The sequence below is a fragment of the Hemitrygon akajei genome, chromosome 11 (genome assembly GCF_048418815.1).
Source record: "Hemitrygon akajei chromosome 11, sHemAka1.3, whole genome shotgun sequence".
Classification (NCBI taxonomy): Eukaryota; Metazoa; Chordata; class Chondrichthyes; order Myliobatiformes; family Dasyatidae; genus Hemitrygon; species Hemitrygon akajei.
This window is the reverse complement of record NC_133134.1, coordinates 174261186-174282845: the sequence shown is the minus strand read 5'-3', so window position 1 is coordinate 174282845 and position 21660 is coordinate 174261186. Positions and strand designations below refer to the sequence as shown.

The following is a 21660-nucleotide window of genomic DNA, read 5'->3' as shown; positions in this document are numbered from 1 at the left end:
CAAGGATTGGTTCTGGGACCTCTACTTATTGTGATTTTTATTAACAACCTGGATGTGGGGGTAGAAGGGTCGGTTGGCAAGTTTGCAGATGACACAAAGCTTGGTGGTGTTGTAGATAGTGTAGAGGATTGTCGAAGATTGCATAGAGATATTGATAGGATGCAGAAGTGGGCTGAGAAGTGGCAGATGGAGTTCAACCTGGAGAAGTGTGAGGTGGTATACTTTGGAAGGACAAACTCCAAGGCAGAGTACAAAGTAAATGGCAGGATACTTGGGAGTGTGGAGGAGCAGAGGGATCTGGGGGTACATGTCCACAGATCCCTGAAAGTTGCCTCACAGGTAGATAGGGTAGTTAAGAAAGCTTATGGGATGTTAGCTTTCATAAGTCGAGGGACAGAGTTTAAGAGACGTGATGTAATGATGCAGCTCTATAAAACTCTGATTAAGCCACACTTGGAGTACTGTATCCAGTTCTGGTCGCCTCACAATAGGAAGGATGTAGAAGCATTGGAAAGGGTACAGAGGAGATTTACCAGGATGCTGCCTGGTTTAGAGAGTATGGATTATGATCAGAGATTAAGGGAGCTAGGGCTTTACTCTTTGGAGAGGTGGAGGATGAGTGGAGACATGTTAGAGGTGTACAAGATATTAAGAGGAATAGACAGAGTGGACAGCCAGCGCCTCTTCCCCAGGGCACCACTGCTCAATTCAAGAGGACATGGCTTTAAGGTAAGGGGAGGGAAGTTCAAGGGGGATATTAGAGGAAGGTTTTTCACTCACAGAGTGGTTGGTGTGTGGAATATGCACTGCCTGAGTCAGTGGTGGAGGCAGATAAACTAGTGAAGTTTAAGAGACTACTAGACAGGTATATGGAGGAATTTAAGGTGGGGGGTTATATGGGAGGCAGGGTTTGAGGGTCGGCACAACATTGTGAGCCGAAGGGCCTGTAATGTGCTGTACTATTCTATGTTCTATGTAAATGGAAAACTGGACACTGTAGATGCTGGAGCATCAAGTAAAAAACAAACTCTAAACACAATCAGGACTAATGAAGGGTCTTGGCCCAATATGATGATTTCTCTCCATAGATGCTGCCTGACTTGCTAAATTCCTCCAGCATTTTGTGTGTATGCTGAAAAAACAAACTGCTGGTGAACTCAGCAGGTCAGACAGCATTGTGGATGGTAATGGACAGTCAGCATTTTTGGTGAAGTAGTGAGTTTCTTTTAGGAGTTCAGATGTTGTTTCAACGTATTTATTTGGAAATGTTACTCTACGACTTTAAATGAGTGAATGCACATTCACACAAGCAAATTAATGTCACCTAAAATACCCAGGCTACGAAAGTCACAGGTGATACCATGGCTTAGTGCTATGTACCACAGAGAGGAAAACTGGGAAGAACTCCTTGTCTATTCTGCACCAGTGTCTGTGAATTTTAGCAAGGGTTCAGCATCAGAGTATCTGCCTAGTCTCGCTCTCAGAACGCCAGTAAATAAAGGACAGCACTAGTTTAACATGATTCGCAGTTATTCCCTTGTTCATTACCAATTATTGATCATTTCAATTAGGAAGCAGATTGATACTCACATCTGTCAGAGAATTGTTCTTGTCAACTAGAGCTTCCCTGAGAATCAATCGACCAGTTTTAGTCACCTGTTGAAGACTAATCCGCATGTAACCCAACAGCCTAAAATATAGGAATCATGTGTTAGTGAATTTACCTTTCCACCTAGACTTTAATCTCTGGGGAGTACACACATCACACTCAGCTTTCACTTTATTCCTTTTTCAACAAATATTGTAAGGAACATTCAAATTCTCTCTCCCTTCCTTCTTGGGACAAGTACATGCAGTTATTGGATTTACATTTGCCCAATTTGTATTATCTAGTAATTTGAATATTTTCTGGTTACTGCTGCTGTTTACCTGATGCACAGTTCAACTTGTCAGATATCTCAAACAGTTTTTAAACAGATTTAAACAAAAGTTAATCAGTGGATTGTGAACAAATCAGCTGTAAATTGGTGAGTGTTGAAAATGCCATCAACGTTGACCACTTGTACTCGCCTGTCAGCAAGCACCAAAATAACCTTCTCTGACTAACACCCATCTTGATGTGAAGTCCAAATATCTAACCCCTTAAACACCACTTGGGGACAGAATCCTCTCCCCTGGCCAAACCAAACTCACCTCCACTGACCAGCACAAGTTCTCCTACTCCAATAACAAAGAATCCCGCAACACTGAACTCTTCTCAGCCAGAATAAATGCGGACTCTTGCCCCAACCATTGCCCTCAGTATCTCCTCCCTCGTTATGCAAACATTATTCACCAATCTCTTTTCCTATCCAATTAAAACAAAGCCCCACACTCAAAATAAACTCCTCTCTAGCCACCATCCAGAACGCCCCTGCCTGGAGTCACTTATCTGAAATCTCAGATCAGACCACGATCCACCAGACCACTTGTACTTACCTGTTACGATGACCACACTAAATTCCAAGAGTGCCTGGGAGAAATGAGAACGAGAGCTGAGGTACGCACCTATTACTGAAGACCTTGCTGTGGTTGTACACTTTGATCTCCAGCATCTCTTCTGCAATGTCTTTTCCATAATGAGGCCAGGTGAACTCCTGCAATGTAAAAGTATTCCTGTTTATTACAAACAATATGAAATTCTGCACAAAAAGTATAAAAGTTAAATAAAACACGTCACTGATTTGGAGGTGTTATGTAAAATACAGCTGATTTAGTGTAAAAGAAAGACAGCGCCCCCCTCCAGGCTTTTCATATCTTCTCTTGCCCTTAGTCAAAGATAATGTGCATAATCTACTTCAGCTCTAGGTACTAATTCATAATTTGCATTTTGCTAGGGTTTCAGTTTCGAAGGTGTTCCGGTTATTGTGCTAAATTCCACAAGTTCCTAAAATCAATCTGTATATAAGCTATCTTATAGAAACATAGAAAACCTACAGCACAATACAGTCCCTTCGGCCCACAATGCCGTGCCCAACGTGTACTTACTGTCACGTAACCCATGACCAGGTTACCAAACCAGCAGAAATGGAATAATACGTTGGAGTCTGGTGGTATCATAACTACATAAATGTGTTTATTAGTAAACTAGTAATACAGTACAATAAAATGCAAATATACATATAAAACAGGTTAGCAATGATATATACAGAAGTGTGGAAATATAAATCAAAACCAAGCTCTTTCAAAGTCTAGGGGTAAATGAATAGTCTTAAGATGATGCAGAGTTCAGTTCAGTTTAAGTCGAGGTAGGTGTTGTGGTACCGTTGGAGAGGGGAAGGGGGAGCAGTTGCAGCAGGCAAACCTCCCGTTGTCTTCTTGTTCTGTTGTGCTGTTGCGGTCACCGACTGTGACCCCTCCGTTCCTGGCCAGACCATTCTTCAGTGGTGAGCCCGTCACCCAGGCGAGGGTGGACACACACACACACACACAAGCCCCCACCGGTCTGCCTTCACACACTGTGAGCCTCTGATCGATTCCCCTGAATCGATCCTCCAAGCCCCCACCTTCCTGTGGGTGCACAATGCTCTTTCAGTGTCCCGTGGCGTGTCTGCCTGTGTCTGAGCAGACCTGCCTTTTATCTCCCCTGCCGGGGTACCAGCCGTCCATCAACTGACCATGTCCATCAAACTGGGCCACTCCTTGCTGTCTCAGCAAGAATGTTAACGAGCAAAGAAGAGTGTCCTTGTAGCAAAGGTAAATAATCAGTGAAGAAGCCATAATACTAAATTATGTGTCTCTCTCTCTCTCTCTCAACTGTTCTGGGTGCTGCCCCCCCTCTTTTTCTCTCTCTCTCATTAGCAGCACAAACAGTGTCCAAAAGCCAGACTCATTCTCCCGACATTTTAAAGTGGTTGTCCACAGAAAATATGAACCCTAGGGGTACATAACACTTACTTAGAAATTACCTAAGGTTACCCATAGCCCTCTATTTTTATAAATTTGTATTTATTGTGATTTTTTTTATTATTGTGTTCTTTATCTTAATGTGTTTTTTTTCTGCGGCACTGGATCAGCAGTAACAATTATTTTACTTTCCTTCACATTTGTGGACTGGAAATGGCATGAAGCAATCTTGAATCTAAGTAGGAAACACATAGAGGGATATGGGCCTAATGTGGGGACATGGGATTTGTGCAAATGGGCATAGTGGCTGGAATGGATAAGCTGGACTCTCAGGGCCCATTTTCTGTGCTTTATGGTGCTGGTGTTATGAATTAAGACCTTGCGAAGCACAGACGTGGCCAGGAAGCCTCAAAATAGAGGGATGTCCATTTATAATGGAAATGAGGAGGAATTTTTTTAGCGAGCGTGGTGAATCTGTTGAATGCGTTACCACAGGTGGCTGTGGAGGCCTGGTCATTGGGTATATTTAAGGCAGAGGTTGATAGATTCTTGATTAGTCAGAGCATGAATGGATACGGTGAGAAGGCAGGGGATTGAGTTGGGGCTGAGAGGGAAAATGAATCAGCCCTGATGAAATGGTGGAGCAGACTCTGCTCCTGTATCTTATGGTTTTATCTATTGTAATGTACTGCTGCCACAAAACAACAATTTTCATGACTTATGCCAGTGATATTAAACCTGACTGGGACCGAATCCAAACCCAGTCTAGAAACAGACAGCGTGGTGGGAGGTGGCTGAGGCCCAGTCTCAGAAAGAAAGAGGACACTCGGCTGCAGACCTGGTGTTTTAGTCAGCTTTAAAAGACCCACGTGAAACTTCCAAACTTGAGCTGACTGTAAAAGATAGAACATAGAACATAAAGTAGTACAGCACAGTACAGGCCCACAATGTTGTGCCGACCCATAAACCCTGCCTCCCATATAACCCCCCAACTTAAATTCCTCCATATAACTGTCTAGTAGTCTCTTAAACTTCACTAGTGTATCTGCCTCCACCACTGACTCAGGCAGTGCACCAACCACTCCCTGAGTAAAAAATTTCCCTCTAATATCCCCCTTGAACTTCCCACCCCTTACCTTAAAGCCATATCCTCTTGTATTGAGCAGTGGTGCCCTGGGGAAGAGATGTTGGCTGTCCACTCTGTCTATTCCTCTTAACATCTTGTACACCTCTATCATGTCTCCTCTCATCTTCCTCCTCTCCAAAGAGTAAAGCCCTAGCTCCCTTAATCTCTGATCATAATCCATACTCTCTAAACCAGGCAGCATCCTGGTAAATCTCCTCTGTACCCTTTCCAATGCTTCTACATCCTTCCTATTGTGAGGCGACCAGAACTGGATACAGTACTCCAAGTGTGGCTTAATCAGAGTTTTGTAGAGCTGCATCATTACCTCGTGACTCTTAAACTCTATCCCTCGACTTATGAAAGCTAACACCCCATAAGCTTTCTTAGCTACCCTATCTACCTGTGAGGCAAATTTCAGGGATCTGTGGACACGTACCCCCAGATCCCTCTGCTCCTCCACACTCCCAAGTATCCTGCCATTTACTTTGTACTCTGCCTTGGAGTTTGTCCTTCTAAAGTGTACCACCTCACTCTTCTCCGGGTTGAAATCCACCTGCCAATTCTCAGCCCATTTCTGCATCCTAGCAATGTCTCTCTGCAACCTTCGACAATCCTCTACACTACCCACAACACCACCAACCTTTGTGTCGGCTGCAAACTTGCCAACCCACCCTTCTACCTCCACATCCAGGTTGTTAATAAAAATCACAAAAAGTAGAGGTCCCAGGACCGATCCTTGTGGGACACCACTAGTCACAACCCTCCAATCTGAATGTACTCCCTCCACCACAACCCTCTGCTTTCTGCAGGCAAGCCAATTCTGAATCCACCTGACCAAACTTCCCTGGATCCCATGCCTTCTGACTTTCTGAATAAGCCTACCGTGTGAAACCTTATCAAATGCCTTACTAAAATCCATGTAGAGCACTACCCTCATCTATATGCCTGGTCATCTCCTCAAAGAACTCTATCAGGCTTGTTAGACATGATCTGTCCTTCACAAAGCCATGCTGACTGTCCCTGATCAGACCATGATTCTCTAAATGCCCATAGATCCTATCTCTAAGAATCTTTTCCAACAGCTTTCCCACCACAGACGCAAGGCTCACTGGTATATAATTACCCAGACTATCCCTACTACCTTTTTGAACAAGGGGACAACATTTGCCTCCCTCCAATCCTCTGGTACCATTCCTGTGGACAACAAGGACATAAAGATCCTAGCCAGAGGCTCAGCAATCTCTTTTCTCACCTCGTGGAGCAGCCTGGGAATATTCCATCAGTCCCCGGGAACTTACCTGTCCTAATGTAATTTAATAACTCCAAAACCTCCTCTCCCTTAATAGCAACGTGCTCCAGAACATCAACCTCACTCATATTGTCCTCACTGTCATCAAGTTCCCTCTCAGTGGTGAATACCGAAGAGAAGTATTCATTGAGGACAATCGCTCACTTCCACAGCCTCCAGGCACGTCTTCCCACCTGTATCTCTAATCGGTCCTACCTTCACTCCTGTCATCCTTTTGTTCTTCACATAATTGAAGAATACCTTGGGGTTTTCTTTTACTCTACTCGTCAAAGCCTTCTCATGCCCCCTTCTTGCTCTCCTCAGCCCCTTCTTAAGCTCCTTTCTTGCTACCCTATATTCCTCAATAGACCCATCTGATCCTTGCTTCCTAAACCTCATGTATGCTGCCTTCTTCCACCTGACAAGATTTTCCACCTCACTTGTCACCCATGGTTCCTTCACCCTACCATTCTTTATCTTCCTCACCAGGACAAATTTATCCCTAACATCCTGCAAGAGATCCCATCTCTGACTGACCTAATATAGTCTTCAGAACAGAAAGCACTGCAACCATATCATGGGACTATCACACTCATCTTGAACAGTAAAGAGTACAGCTCCATTCTGTAGTATTTATTTCAATCTCAGCTTATCCCTAAGGTGTTTACTTCCTTTTGAAGTATAACACAGAGAAAAGTACAACTCATTTATATGTGCAATATCACACAAATGGCAAATAAGATTTTGATCAGTAAATTTTGTTGTTTACAGGATAAATAGGCATTTGGTCAAAATCTGTCTCTATTTGACCTCCCAAAGAAGACTTATTTTCAGCAGAAAAAGCAAATTTTTAAAATGTTTCAGTCACAGATCAAAACTTCTCACCAGTTTTGAAAACTTTTATTAGACATGGTTCTTGGATTATAATAGATTCTGCAATCTCCACCTAATTTTACTGAAGGTGGGTCAACCTCTACCATGTAAACAATTGCGTTGGGAGTTTCCAGCCTCTTGAGCAGGTGGTGCAGTGATAATGCACAAAATAATTTTGCAGCATTTCCTGGTTTATGACTCACTTTTGCTGAACCCTTTCTGCTGCGCCTATTTTAACTCCTATCTTCTCCTTCAGGAAGGATTATATATTGATGTATGAAGCATTCATGAACCAAAAGGTCAAAAAAGTTCTTCAAATCTTTGACTGAGATAGAACATAGAAATTTACAGCACAGTACAGACCCTTCAACCCACAATGTTGTGCCAACCACATAACCTAATCTAGAAACTGCCTAGAATTTCCCTCACACATAGCCCTCTATTTTTCTAAGCTTTATCTACCGATCGATGAGGCTCTTAAATGACCCTATTGTATCCGCTTCCACCACTGTCGCTGGCACCACTCACCACTCTGTGTGTGAAAAACTTAACTCTGACACCCCCTCGTATCTACTTCCAAGCACCTTAAAACTTTGTCCCTTCATGTTACCCATTTCAGACCTGGGGGAAAGCCTCTGGCTATCCACACAATCATTGCCTCTCATTATCTTATATACCTCCATCAGGTCTCCTCTCATCCTCTGTCGCTCCAAAGAGAAAAGCCAAGTACATTCAATCTATTCTCATAAGGTGTGCACTCCAATCCAGAACATCCTTGTAAATCTCCTTTGTACTCTTTCTATAGTATCCACATCCTTCATGTAGTGAGGTGACTAGAACTGAACATAGTACTCCAAGTGGGGTCTGACCAGGGTCTTATATAGCTGTAACATTACCTCACAGCTCTTGAACTCAATCCCACGGTTGATGAATGTCAACACACCTTCTTACTGTCAACCAGTGCAGTAGCTTTGAGTGTCGTATTGACGCAAACCCCAAGATCTCTCAGATCCTCCACACTGCCAAGAGTCTTACCATTCAAATTATATTTTGGCTTCAAATTGGACCTACCAAAATGAACTACTTCACATATATATGGGTTTAAATCCATCTGCCACTTCTCAGCCCAGTTCTGGATCCTATCGATGTCCTGCTGTCCCGTTGTAACCTCTGGCAACCTTCCACTCTATCCAACATTTGTGTCATTAGCAAATTTACTAACTCACCCTTTTACTTCTTCATCCTGTTCATTTATAAAAATCACAAAGATAGCTAGATAGATAGATAGATAGATAGATACTTTATTCATCCCCATGGGGAAATTCAACTTTTTTCCAATGTCCCATACACTTGTTGTAGCAAAACTAATTACATACAATACATAACTCAGTAAAAAAAATATGATATGCATCTAAATCACTATCTCAAAAAGCATTAATAATAGCTTTTAAAAAGTTCTAAGTCCTGGCGGTAGAATTGTAAAGCCTAATGGCATTGGGGAGTATTGACCTCTTCATCCTGTCTGAGGAGCATTGCATCGATAGTAACCTGTCGCTGAAACTGCTTCTCTGTCTCTGGATGGTGCTATGTAGAGGATGTTCAGAGTTATCCATAATTGACCGTAGCCTACTCAGCGCCCTTCGCTCAGCTACCGATGTTAAACTCTCCAGTACTTTGCCCACGACAGAGCCCGCCTTCCTTACCAGCTTATTAAGACGTGAGGCGTCCCTCTTCTTAATGCTTCCTCCCCAACACGCCACCACAAAGAAGAGGGCGCTCTCCACAACTGACCTATAGAACATCTTCAGCATCTCACTACAGACATTGAATGACGCCAACCTTCTTAGGAAGTACAGTCGACTCTGTGCCTTCCTGCACAAGGCATCTGTGTTGGCAGTCCAGTCTAGCTTCTCGTCTAACTGTACTCCCAGATACTTGTAGGTCTTAACCTGCTCCACACATTCTCCATTAATGATCACTGGCTCCATATGAGGCCTAGATCTCCTAAAGTCCACCACCATCTCCTTGGTCTTGGTGATATTGAGACGCAGGTAGTTTGAGTTGCACCATATCACAAAGTCCTGTATCAGTTTCCTATACTCCTCCTCCTGTCCATTCCTGACACACCCCACTATGGCCGTGTCATCAGCGAACTTCTGCACATGGCAGGACTCCGAGTTATATTGGAAGTCTGATGTGTACAGGGTGAACAGGACCGGAGAGAGTACGGTTCCCTGCGGCGCCCCTGTGCTGCTTACCACCGTGTCAGACCTACAGTCTCCCAACCGCACATACTGAGGTCTATCTGTCAAGTATCTGTCAAGAATAGGGGTGCCGGAACAGATCCCTGTGGAACACCATTGGTGACCGACCTCCATGCAGAATACGAACCATCTACAACCACCCTTTGCTTTCTGTGGGCAAGCCAATTCTGGATCCACAAAGCAAAGTCTCCTTGGATCACATGCCTCCTTACTTTCTGAATGAGCCTTGCATGGGGAACCTTATCAAATGCCTTACTGAAGTCCACTGTTCTACCTTAATCAATGTGTTTTGTTACATCTTCAAAGAATTCAATCAGGCTCATAAGGCACAACCTGTCCTTGACAAAGCCATACTGACTATCCTTAATCAGATTATCCTTAATCTGAATTATCCTTAATCTGAATGCTTACATATCCTGCCTCTCAGGATCTTCTCCAACAACTTGCCCACCACTGAAATCAGACTCACTGGTTTATAATTTCCTGGGTTATCTCTACTCCTTTCTTGAACAAGGGAACAACACTTGCAACTCTCCACTCCTCTGGCACTTCTATTGATGATGCAAAGGTCATCGCCAAAGGCTCAGCAATCTCCTGCCTCGCTTCCCACAGTACCCTGAGGTAGATTTTGTCCAGTTACGCTGACTTATCTAACTTAATACCTTTCAATAGCTTCAGCACATCCTCTTTCTTAATGTCTATACACTTAAGCGTTTCAGTCTGCTGTAAGTCATCCACACAATTGCCAAGGTCCTTTTCACTAATGACTACTGAAGCAAAGTATTCATTAAGTACCTCTGCTACCTCCTCCGGCTCCATGCACGTTTCCACTATTGAACCTCATTGTTCTTATTCGCACAAGTCTCATCCTTTTGCTCTTCACATACTTGTAGAATGCCTTGGGATTTTCCTTAATCCTGTTCACCAAGGCCTTCTCATGGACCCTTTTACCTCTCCTAATTTCCTTCTTAAGCTCTTTCCCAGCAATATTGGAATTTTCTAGAGCTCTAACTGTATGTACCCAGTTTCTTGAACCTTTCATAAACTGTTCTTTTCTTCTTAATTAGATTTTCTACATACTTTGTACACCATGGTTCTTTAACCCTACCATTTTTTCCCTGCCTCAATGGAACATACCTATGCAGAATACCATGAGAATGTTCCCTGAACATTTAACCATATAACCATATAACAATCACAGCACGGAAACAGGCCATTCCGGCCCTCCTAGTCCGTGCCGAACTCTTAATCTCACCTAGTCCCACCTACCCGCTCTCAGCCCATTACCCTCCACTCCTTTCCTGTCCATATACCTATCCAATTTTACCTTAAATGACACAACTGAACTGGCCTCTACAGGAAGCTCATTCCACACAGCTATCACTCTCTGAGTAAAGAAATACCCCCTCGTGTTTCCCTTAAACTTTTGCCCCCAACTCTCAAATCATGTCCTCTCGTTTGAATCTCCCCTACTCTCAATGGAAACAGCCTATTCACGTCAACTCTATCTATCCCTCTCAAAATTTTAAATACCTCGATCAAATCCCCCCTCAACCTTCTACGCTCCAATGAATAGAGACCTAACTTGTTCAACCTTTCTCTGTAACTTAAGTGCTGAAACCCAGGTAACATCCTAGTAAATCGTCTCTGCACTCTCTCTAATTTATTGATATCTTTCCTATAATTCAGTGACCAGAACTGTACACAATATTCCAAATTTGGCCTTACCAATGCCTTGTACAATTTTAACATTACATCCCAACTTCTGTACTCAATGCTCTGATTTATAAAGGCCAGCGTTCCAAAAGCCTTCTTCACCACCCTATCTACATGAGACTCCACCTTCAGGGAACTATGCACTGTTATTCCTAGATCTCTCTGTTCCACTGCATTCCTCAATGCCCTACCATTTACCCTGTATGTTCTATTTGGATTATTCCTGCCAAAATGTAGAACCTCACACTTCTCAGCATTAAACTCCATCTGCCAACGTTCAGCCCATTCTTCTAACCGGCATAAATCTCCCTGCAAGCTTTGAAAACCCACCTCATTATCCACAACACCTCCTACCTTAGTATCATCAGCATACTTACTAATCCAATTTACCACCCCATCATCCAGATCATTTATGTATATTACAAACAACATTGGGCCCAAAACAGATCCCTGAGGCACCCCGCTAGTCACCGGCCTCCATCCCGATAAACAATTATCCACCACTACTCTCTGGCATCTCCCATCTAGCCACTGTTGAATCCATTTTGTTACTCCAGCATTAATACCTAATGACTGAACCTTCTTAACTAACCTTCCATGTGGAACTTTGTCAAAGGCCTTGCTGAAGTCCATATAGACTACATCCACTGCCTTACCCTCGTCAACATTCCTCGTAACTACTTCAAAAAATTCAATAAGATTTGTCAAACATGACCTTCCACGTACAAATCCATGCTGGCTACTCCTAATCAGATCCTGTCTATCCAGATAATTATAAATACTATCTCTAAGAATACTTTCCATTAATTTACCCACCACTGATGTCAAACTGACAGGTCTATAATTGCCAGGCTTACTTCTAGAACCCTTTTTAAACAATGGAACCACATGAGCAATACGCCAATCCTCCGGCACAATCCCCGTTTCTAATGACATCTGAAAGATCTCCGTCAGAGCTCCTGCTATCTCTACACAAACTTCCCTCAAGGTCCTGGGGAATATCCTGTCAGGACCCGGAGATTTATCCACTTTTAAATTTCTTAAAAGCGCCAGTACTTCCACCTCTTTAATTGTCATAGGTTCCATAACTTCCTTACTTGTTTCCCACACCTTACCCAATTCAATATCCTTCTCCTTAGTGAATACCAAAGAGAAGAAATCGTTCAAAATCTCTCCCATCTCCCTCGGCTCCACACATAGCTGACCATCCTGATTCTCTAAGGGACCAACTTTATCCCTCACTATCCTCTTGCTTTTAATATTTGCCACATTTCTGCCATGCATTTCCCTGAAAACATCTCCTCCCAATTTATGCTCCCAAGTTCCTGCCTAATAGCATATTTCCTCCCCAATTAAATGTTTTCCCAAATTGCCTGCTCCTATCCCTCTCCAGCACTATAACCACAACTCACTACCTCCAAAATGCTCTCTCACCGAGAGATCTGACATCTGACCAAGTTGATTTCCCAATATCAGATCAAGTACAGCCTCTCCTCTAGTTGGCTTATCTACGTATTGCGTCAGGAAACCTTCCTGAACACACCTAACAAACTCCACCCCATCTAAACCCCTTGCTCTAAGGAGATGCCAATCAATATTAGGAAAGTTAAAATCTCCCATCACAACAACCCTATTATTATTGCACCACTCCAGAATCTTCCTTCCTATCTGCTCCTCCATATTCCTGTTACTATTGGGGGGGGGGGGGGGGTCTATAAAGAACACCCAGTAGAGTTATTGCCCCTTTTCTTTTTCTGACTTCCACCCACACTAACTCAGTAGACCATCCCTCCATGATTTCCTCCTTTTCTGAAGCTGTGACACTATCCCTAATTGGCAATGACATTTCCCCACCTCTTTTACCTCCCTCTCTGTTCTTTTTGAAACATCTAAGGCCTGACACACTCAGCAGCCATTCCTGCTCCTGAGACATCCAAGTCTCTGTAACGGCCACAATATCATATTTCCACGTATTGATCCATGCTCTAAGCTCATCCGCCTTGTTCATAATACTCCTTGCATTAAAATAGACACATCTCAAATCATCAGGCTGAGTGCATCTTTGCTCTATCATCTGCCTACCCTTCCTCACAAACTCCCTACAAGCTGTCTCTACTTATGCCCCAACCTCCCCATCCTCTGTCTCTTCACTTCAATTCCATCCCCCTGCAAATCTAGTTTAAACCCTCCCCAGTAGCATTAACAAATCTCCCCACCATGATATTGATCCCCCTCAGATTCTAGTGCAACCCATCCTTCTTGTACAGGTCAAACCTGCCCAGAAGAGGTCCTAACAATCCAAAAATCAGAATCCCTGCCTCCTGCTCCAATCCCTCAGTCACGCATTTATCCTCCACCTCACTCTATTCCTATACTCACTGACACGTGGCACAGCCAGCAATCCCGAGATTACTACCTTTGAGGTCCTGCTTCTCAGCTTCCTTCCTAACTCCCTGTCGTCTGTTTTCAGGACCTCCTCTGTTTTCCTACCTATGTTGTTGGTACCAATATGTACCATGACCTCTGGCTGTTTACACTCCCATTTCAGGATATCGTGGATGTGATCAGAAACATCACGAACCCTGGTACCTGGGAGGCAAACTATCATCCTTGTTTCTTTTTTGCGTCCACAGATTCACTTATCTGTTCCCCTAACTATAGAGGCCCTATTACTGCTGCCATCCTCTTCCTTTCCCTAACCTTCTGAGCCACAGGGCCAGATTGACTGCCAGAGGCACGGCCACTGTTGCTTCCCCCAGGTAGGTCATCCCCTCCAACAGCACTCAAACAGGAGTACTTATTGTTAAGGGGGCAGCCACAGGGGTGCTCTCCTCTCCCTTCCCTCTCCTGACGGTCACCCACTTATCTGTCTGCTGTGGCCTCAGGGCGACTACCTGCATGTGCTCCTGTCACCTCCTCGCTCTCCCTAACTCGGTCTCGAAGCACTTGGCACAGATGTGGCCATCAGGGAAGCTGTAAGTCTCCCGGACATCCCACATCTGACACCCAGAACAGAAGACTCGCCTCACAGTCATACCCATTATTCTAAGGAGCCAAGCCCCATGGAATGCTCCTTTATTAAACTCTTCTTCCCGACCAGTGCAAAGCTCTTTCTCTCTCTCTTTGAATCGATTGGTCCGCGCTAATGCTAAATATTAAGATGCTATTGTTGAATGCAAATTTCAGAGGTTCTTCGAGTATTCCCAGAATTGATTTAGCTTGGCAGAGGCAAGCGGGACTGAGATGATTGGTCAGTGAAGTCAGTGAAGAGATGAATTTGTTCTACAGTACATTACCATTGTATAAGATGTTTTGAGTGACTCATCCAACACCGACAATAATGCACCCAATATACAAGCTCACAAATGCTTCATGTAAAACTGTATTGAGAGGCTGCACTGTAAAAGACTGACTGTATGAGAAGGTTCTCCACAGACACACCCAACTTCACTAATGCAGGGTGGTGGTCAGTAAATTCCTATCTGTTTACCTCTAATAAAATGAAAGTAGCACCAACAGAATTGAAGAGCCACATTCCTTCCTTTGCTATACAATCACTTATCCAACACCATCTCAAGGCAATGACTCATTGAGTAAAGAGAGGGAACAAAAACTATAATGTTTTTGATTGTTACATGATTCAGTGTAATACTCAATAGTTCTGATGAAGGGACTTGGCACGAACTGTTCATTTTCCTCCAAGAAAGCGGCCCAACACTTTGTGTGTACTGTTTAAATTGATTTTTTTTTTTAGGGAAAAGAATCTGTACAGGAAACAGGTGATAGAGATGAATTATCATTATATTGGTGAAAGATTGGTCATGATGGATAGCTTCCTCAGCACATGGTTCTTATTTCTGTTTTAATTGAGTGCAAGTGAGCTAAAAAAGTGGCTCAGATCTTAATTATTTTTCCTGATGTGTCAGTGAAATATGAATGGAATCAGCTGTGATCCCTGGCACGTACAAAGTGATTGCTCCTAAAGTCCTTCCTCTGTCTTCTATGATTAGTACTGCTGCCACAATACAACTAATTTCATACCATATACATCTGTGATAACCTGATTCTGATTGTGACCAGAGTCCTGATTCCCGTCTAGCTGGAGAATGGATTTGGGGGAATATTGACTCTAAATTATGACGCCCTCCCTGCTGATATTCAAAATCCAAAGTATGTATATAATATCAGATTCTACCTGAGATTCATTTCCTTCCAGGCATTTACATGAGAAGAGGAAATACAACAGAATTTATGAAAATCTATACCTAAACAAAGACCGGCAGGCAACAACAGTACTGTACAAATACTGTAAATAAATAGCTTGATAGATACACAGAATCATGTTGAGAGTGGATCTGTAGCATGTAGAATCAGTTCAGAGAAGTGGTGATTGAGGTTGTGCTCATCATTTCAAGAGCCTGATGGTTGTTGGGTAATGACTGACAGAATGAGATTCCATTGGAAAAAAGTCAGCGAAGATCTAAGAAATCTGCTGATGCTGGATATCTAAAACAAAAGTAGAAAGTGCTGGAAAACTACTATAAAAGAATATAATCTAGAGGGAGATATTGCAATTCTTAAATGGTGTGCATATGACTCGGATTTTACACCAAATAAATTGGATGCTAGATTTAAGGACTGGACAGCTAAAAGGAATAACAGTTCTTTGCAACATAATGAAAGAAGGAACACTGTTCAGTTTTGAAATGCTTAAAGAGAAACACTTATTAGAAAAACAAGATTTTTATCGGTATTTACAGATGTGACAATATGTTAATAAGACGCTTAAAAATGTAACCAAGGCAAATACATGCTTGATAGAGCTCTTTAGAAAAGCATATAATTCAGATAATGGTAGTAGAATCATTTCAAGCATGTATAAGGGGCTGTCAAATCTTAAAACACATTCAACTTCATACATTAAAACAAAATGGGAGAAGGAAGGAGGGATAATTGTGGAAGAATGGACAACAATATGGAGATATCAATGGAAGTGTACCAGTTCACAGAAATGAAGGGAATTTGGATGGAAAAACTTGATAAGATATTTTATTACACCCTCTCAGAAATCCCATTATGATAGTAACCTCCCTGTTTGCTGGAGAAATTGTGGAAATCAAAATGCAAATCATTATCATATTTTTTGGGACTGCCCTGTTATCAAAAACTATTGGAGGGGGATACACAATGCCCTACAAGACATCTTTAAATGTGAAATACCCTTAGAGAGTAAGACCATATATTTTGGATATATACCTCAAGAATGGTAGAAAAGAGATAAATATTTAATGAATATACTGTTGGTGACTGGTAAAAAGACTCTTACTAGGAAATGGTTATCACAGGAGAGCCCAACTTTAAATACATGGATGGAAATTACAATGGACATTTACAAAATGGAGAAGATAACAGCATCTGTTAATCATAAGCTGGAACAATTTGATTCATACTGGGAAAAATGGTTTAACTACATAATGCCTCATAGGTCTGATTTTATTCTCACAAATCAATGAATCTGTTGTAAAAAAAAATCACTCCCTACTTGTACATAGTTCTTTCCTTTTGCTTGTTTTTTCTTTCCACTCTTTTCTATAAGTGTATACCTCAGATAAATACTTTGTGGAGATTCGTGATATATATGATTATATGATATATATGTACAATGTCTGAAATACATCTTATGGAAATGTTTGTTTGATGAACTTCAATAAAAAAATAAATTACAAAAAAAAAGAAAGTGCTGGAAGTTCTCAGCAGGTCAGACTGCATCCATGGGCTTTGAAACAGAGTCAGTGTTTGAGGGCAGAGATCCTTTGACAAGTCGGTGAAATTCCATCTCGAGAAATACACAATGACATCATGTTATTGAACTTCTCTCCCAACTCCCACAAAACTGATATTATGTCACATGTTGTTGTTTTGTCATTGCCTTACATTCCACAGAGCAAAGCAGTAAGGGAATGTGCAATTACCGAGGGCAAGGAAATATTTGGTTACTGGATGACATGGGAAATTTTATTTTCTAAAATCTGTGTTTTGAATGAAATAACATTAACCCAAATATTAAATCTTACCTCATTGATTATAGCCTCGTATTCACATTGTGGTCTTCGAGCAGAGTATGTATAACCTAAGAACAGATTAAGGAAAACATTCTTAATTATTCAACATCACTAATGATAATGCTAATCCAATCCATGTCATTGTTATTCTGAGAATATCTATCTATATATTTTTTAAATGTCGGAACATCAATAATTAAAGGACGACAAAGTACATGAGGAAGTACAAGAGTACTTTTGCAAGAGTAACTTTTGCAACTGTGTATTGAGAATGTCACAGTGTTACTTAGAGAGGACATCTTGAAGGGCTCATTTGGCAAGCCACATGAGTACAGCTCAGTAATATGAAATATACAGCAGACTGAAAAGTTTGAGCATGCAGATATTAAGGAAGAGGATGTGCTGGAGCTTTTGGAAAGCATCAAGTTGGATAACTCACCAGGACCGGATGAGATGCACCCCAGGCTACTGTGGGAGGAGATTGACGAGCCTCTGGCGATGATCTTTGCATCATCAATGGGGATGGGATAGGTTCCAGAGGATCGGAAGGTTGCGGATGTTGTTCTCTTATTCAAGGAAGGGAGTAGAGATAGCCCAGAAAATTATAGACCAGTGAGTCTTACTTCAGTGGTTGGTATGTTGATGGAGAAGATCCTGAGAGGCAGGATTTATGAACATTTAGAGAGACATAATACGATTAGGAGTAGTCAGCATGGCTTTGTCAAAGGCAGGTTGTGCCTTACTGGCCTGATTGAATTTTTTGAGGATGTAACTAAACACATTGATGAAGGTAGAGCAGAGGATGTAGTGTATATGGATTTCAGCAAGGCATTTGATAAGGTACTCCATACAAGGCTTTTTGAGAAAGTAAGGAGGCATGGGATCCAAGGGGACATTGCTTTGTGGATTCAGAACTGGCTTACCCACAGAAGGTGAAGAGTGGTTGTAGATGGGTCATATTCTGTATGGAGGTAGGTGACCAGTGGTGTGCCTCAAGGATCTGTTCTAGGACTCTTTCTCTTCATGACACAAAATTGTGGATATTGTGGATATTCTGGAGGGCTATCAGAGGTTACAGCAGGACATTGATAGGATGCAAAACTGGACTGAGAAGTGGCAGATGGAGTTCAACCCAGATAAGTGCGAGGTGCTTCATTTTGGTAGGTCAATTATGAACTGAAGAATATAGTATTAATGGTAAGACTCTTGGCAGTGTGGAGGATCAGAGGGAACTTGGGGTTTGAGTCCATAGGACACTCAAAGCTGCTGCACAAGTTGACTAAGTGGTTAAGAAGGCATACAGTGCATTGGCCTTCATCAATCGTGGGATTGAATTTAGGAGCTGAGAGGTAATGTTGCAGCTATATAGGACCCTGGTCAGACCCACTTGGAATACTGTGCTCAGTTCTGGTCGCCTCACTACAGGAAGGATTGTGGAAGCCATAGAAAGGGTGCGATGTGGAAGCCATAGAAAAGGTACAGAGGAGATTTACAAGGATGTTGCCTGGATTGGGGAGCATGTCTTATGAGAATAGGTTGAATGAATTTGGCCTTTTCTCCTTGGAGTGGGTTAGAGAAGGATTCCTTGGAGAAGAATTAGTGGTGTATAAGATGATGAGAAGCATTGATCGTGTGGATAGTTGGAGGCTTTTCCCAGAGCTGAAATGACTAGCATGAGAGGGCACAGTTTTAAGGTGCTTGGAAGTAAGTACAGAGGAGATGTCAGGGGTACTTTTTTTTGGTTTTTTTTTCAGAGACAGTGGTGAGTGTGTGGAATGGGCTGCTGGCGACAGTGGTGGAGGTAGATATGATAGGGTCTTTTAAGAGACTCCTGGACAGGTACATGGAGCTTAGAAAAATAGAGGGCTATGGGCAACCCCAGGTAATTTCTAAGGCAAGGACATGTTTGGCAAAGATTTGTGGGCCAAAGGGCCTGTATTGTGCTATAGGTTTTCTATGTTTCTACAACACAATGGTTTGATTATAAGCCTTATAATAGCCAGCAGGAGCTTCATGAACAAATATGTAGGCAGATGATGGAAAAATGTATAAAAAAGATCAGAGTTATTGCAGTGGGTGACTTTAACTTCTGCAGTGTTGACTGGGACCTCCTTAGTGTAAGGGGTTTCAATAGTGTAGAATATGTTAGATGCAGAGAAGCAGGCCCTATGGTCCAATGTGGACCATGGTGGTTGAGGTGCCCACAGAAGCTGCTCCCATTGCTTCCAGGAGGGTTTCTTGAAACAATTTGTAGATAATCCAACTAAGTCTGGAATCTTGAACTGGGAAAGAGCTAGCCAGATGATCAAAAGGAGAACATGAAAACTCTGCAAAGACAGAAATGAAGTCATGGCTGAACCTTGTGAATATGGAAGTATGGCAAAGTCTGGGAACTTTGGATTTATGAAACTAAAATCAGACAACACCATTGAAGAAAACAAAGGAAACAGGAAAGAACTTAAACAAGGAATTAGGAGGGCTAATTCCTTGGTCTCTGCAAATGGAGGAGATACAAATCAGGGTTGAACAAGAATCCAGAAAAAGTAAGAGAGATGTTGGCAAGTTAAAAAGGTTTCAGGAGATTTGAAGGATACAGGGGATAATGAAGGAATGAATGGTTTAGGGCAGGGCTCCCAACCTTTTTATATTATGAACATGGGCCCCTACCATTAACTAAGGGGCCATGGACCCCAGTGTGGGAGCCCCTTGTGTAGGGCAACACAGTGACACATTTGGCAGAGCTGCTGCCTCACAATTACCAAAAACCACTGTCTGGAGGAACTCAGTAGATTAAGCAGCATTTTGAGCCACGACCCTGCACAAGGACTGAATTAACTCAGTCAAGGCCTGGAATGAACTGCCCAAGATGGTGTTGGAAACAGGTACTCTCATAACAAGTAAATACATCAAGAACAATAGGATCTCTAGAGATAGTAAGACCTATTAGGGACCAGAAAGGTATAAATGTGGAATACATTAGTTTGTTTCTTGATGAATACTTCGCGGTTATTTTCAGAAGAGCATAGAATTAAAGTAAAAGTACAGGCCCAACCCACCCCAAATATTCTCTCTGATATCCTCTCCAGTTGGACAGAAAGTACAAAAGTCTTAAAGCATGTTTCACCAGGTTCAAGGATAAATTCTACCCTGCTGGTAGAATTTGATTATTGAATGGCTCCCAGTGCAGTAAGATTCTCAACCTCACAATCTAGCTTGTTATGTTACATAAGAAATAGGAGCAGGAGTAGGCTATCCGGCCCTTCGAGCCTGCTCTACCATTCAATAAGACCATGGCTGATCTTTATTGTCACCAAACAATTGATACTAGAGCCTACAATCATCACAGCGATATTTGATTCTGTGCTTCCCACTCTCTGGAGTACAAATCGAAGTAAATATAATAAAAATTTAAATTATAAATCATAATTAGAAAATAGAAAAGGGGAAGTAAGATAGTGCAAGTCAGGTCCAGTTATTTGGAACGTACGACCCCAGATCCGGGTCAGGATCCATTCAGCAGTCTTATCACAGTTGGAAAGAAGCTGTTCCCAAATCTGGCCGTACAAATCTTCAAGCTCCTGAACCTTCTCCCGGAGAGAAAAGGGACAAAAAGTGTGTTGGCTGGGTGGGTCGTGTCCTTGATTATCCTGGCAGCACTGCTCCGACAGCATGTGGTGTAAAGTGAGTCCAAGGATGGAAGATTGGCGGATGCAGTGTGTAGTGCAAATGTCTGTAATGGCGTGAAGAGAGACCCCGATGATCTTCTCAGCTGACCTCACTATCCGCTGCAGGGTCTTACGATCCAAGATGCTGCAATTTCTGAACAAGACAGTGATGCAGCTACTCAGGATGCTCTCAATACAATCCCTGTAGAATGTGGTGAGGATGGGGGGGGGGGGGGTGGGAGATGGACTTTCCCTCAGCCTTCGCAGAAAGTGGAGACGCTGCTGGACTTTCTTTGCTATGGAGCTGGTGTTGAGGAACCAGGTGAGATTCTCCACCAGGTGAACACCAAGAAATTTGGTGCTCTTAACAATCTCTACCGAGGAGCCGTCGATGTTCAGTGGGGTGTGGTCGCTCCGTGCCCTCCTGAAGTCAACAAGCATCTCTTTTGTTTCGTTCACATTCAGGGACAGGTTGTTGGCTCTGCACCAGTCCATTAGCTGCTGCACCTCCTCTCTGTAAGCTGACTCATTATTCTTGCTGATGAGACCCACCACGGTCGTGTCATCAGCAAACTTGATGATGTGATTTGAGCTGTGTGTTGCTGCACAGTCATGGGTCAGCAGAGTGAACAGTAGTGGACTGAGCACACAGCCCTGGGGGGCCACCGTGCTCAGTATGATGGTGTTAGAGATGCTGCTCCCGATCCGGACTGACTTGAGGTTTCCCAGTTAGGAAGTCTAGGATCCATTTGCAGAGGGAGGTGTTCAGGCCCAATAGGCT

At 42.7% G+C, this 21660-nt stretch overlaps 1 protein-coding gene across 1 annotated transcript in view; it reads right to left on the bottom strand.

Annotated features, from left to right (window-relative positions):
• Positions 1 to 21660, bottom strand: part of fer1l4 (fer-1 like family member 4) — a 477640-nt gene that overhangs the window by 453905 nt on the left and 2075 nt on the right. Inside the window, 3 exon segments of the mRNA XM_073062298.1 lie at positions 1591 to 1690; positions 2548 to 2636; positions 17227 to 17282. Of these exon segments, the coding sequence (XP_072918399.1) occupies positions 1591 to 1690; positions 2548 to 2636; positions 17227 to 17282 (245 nt within the window).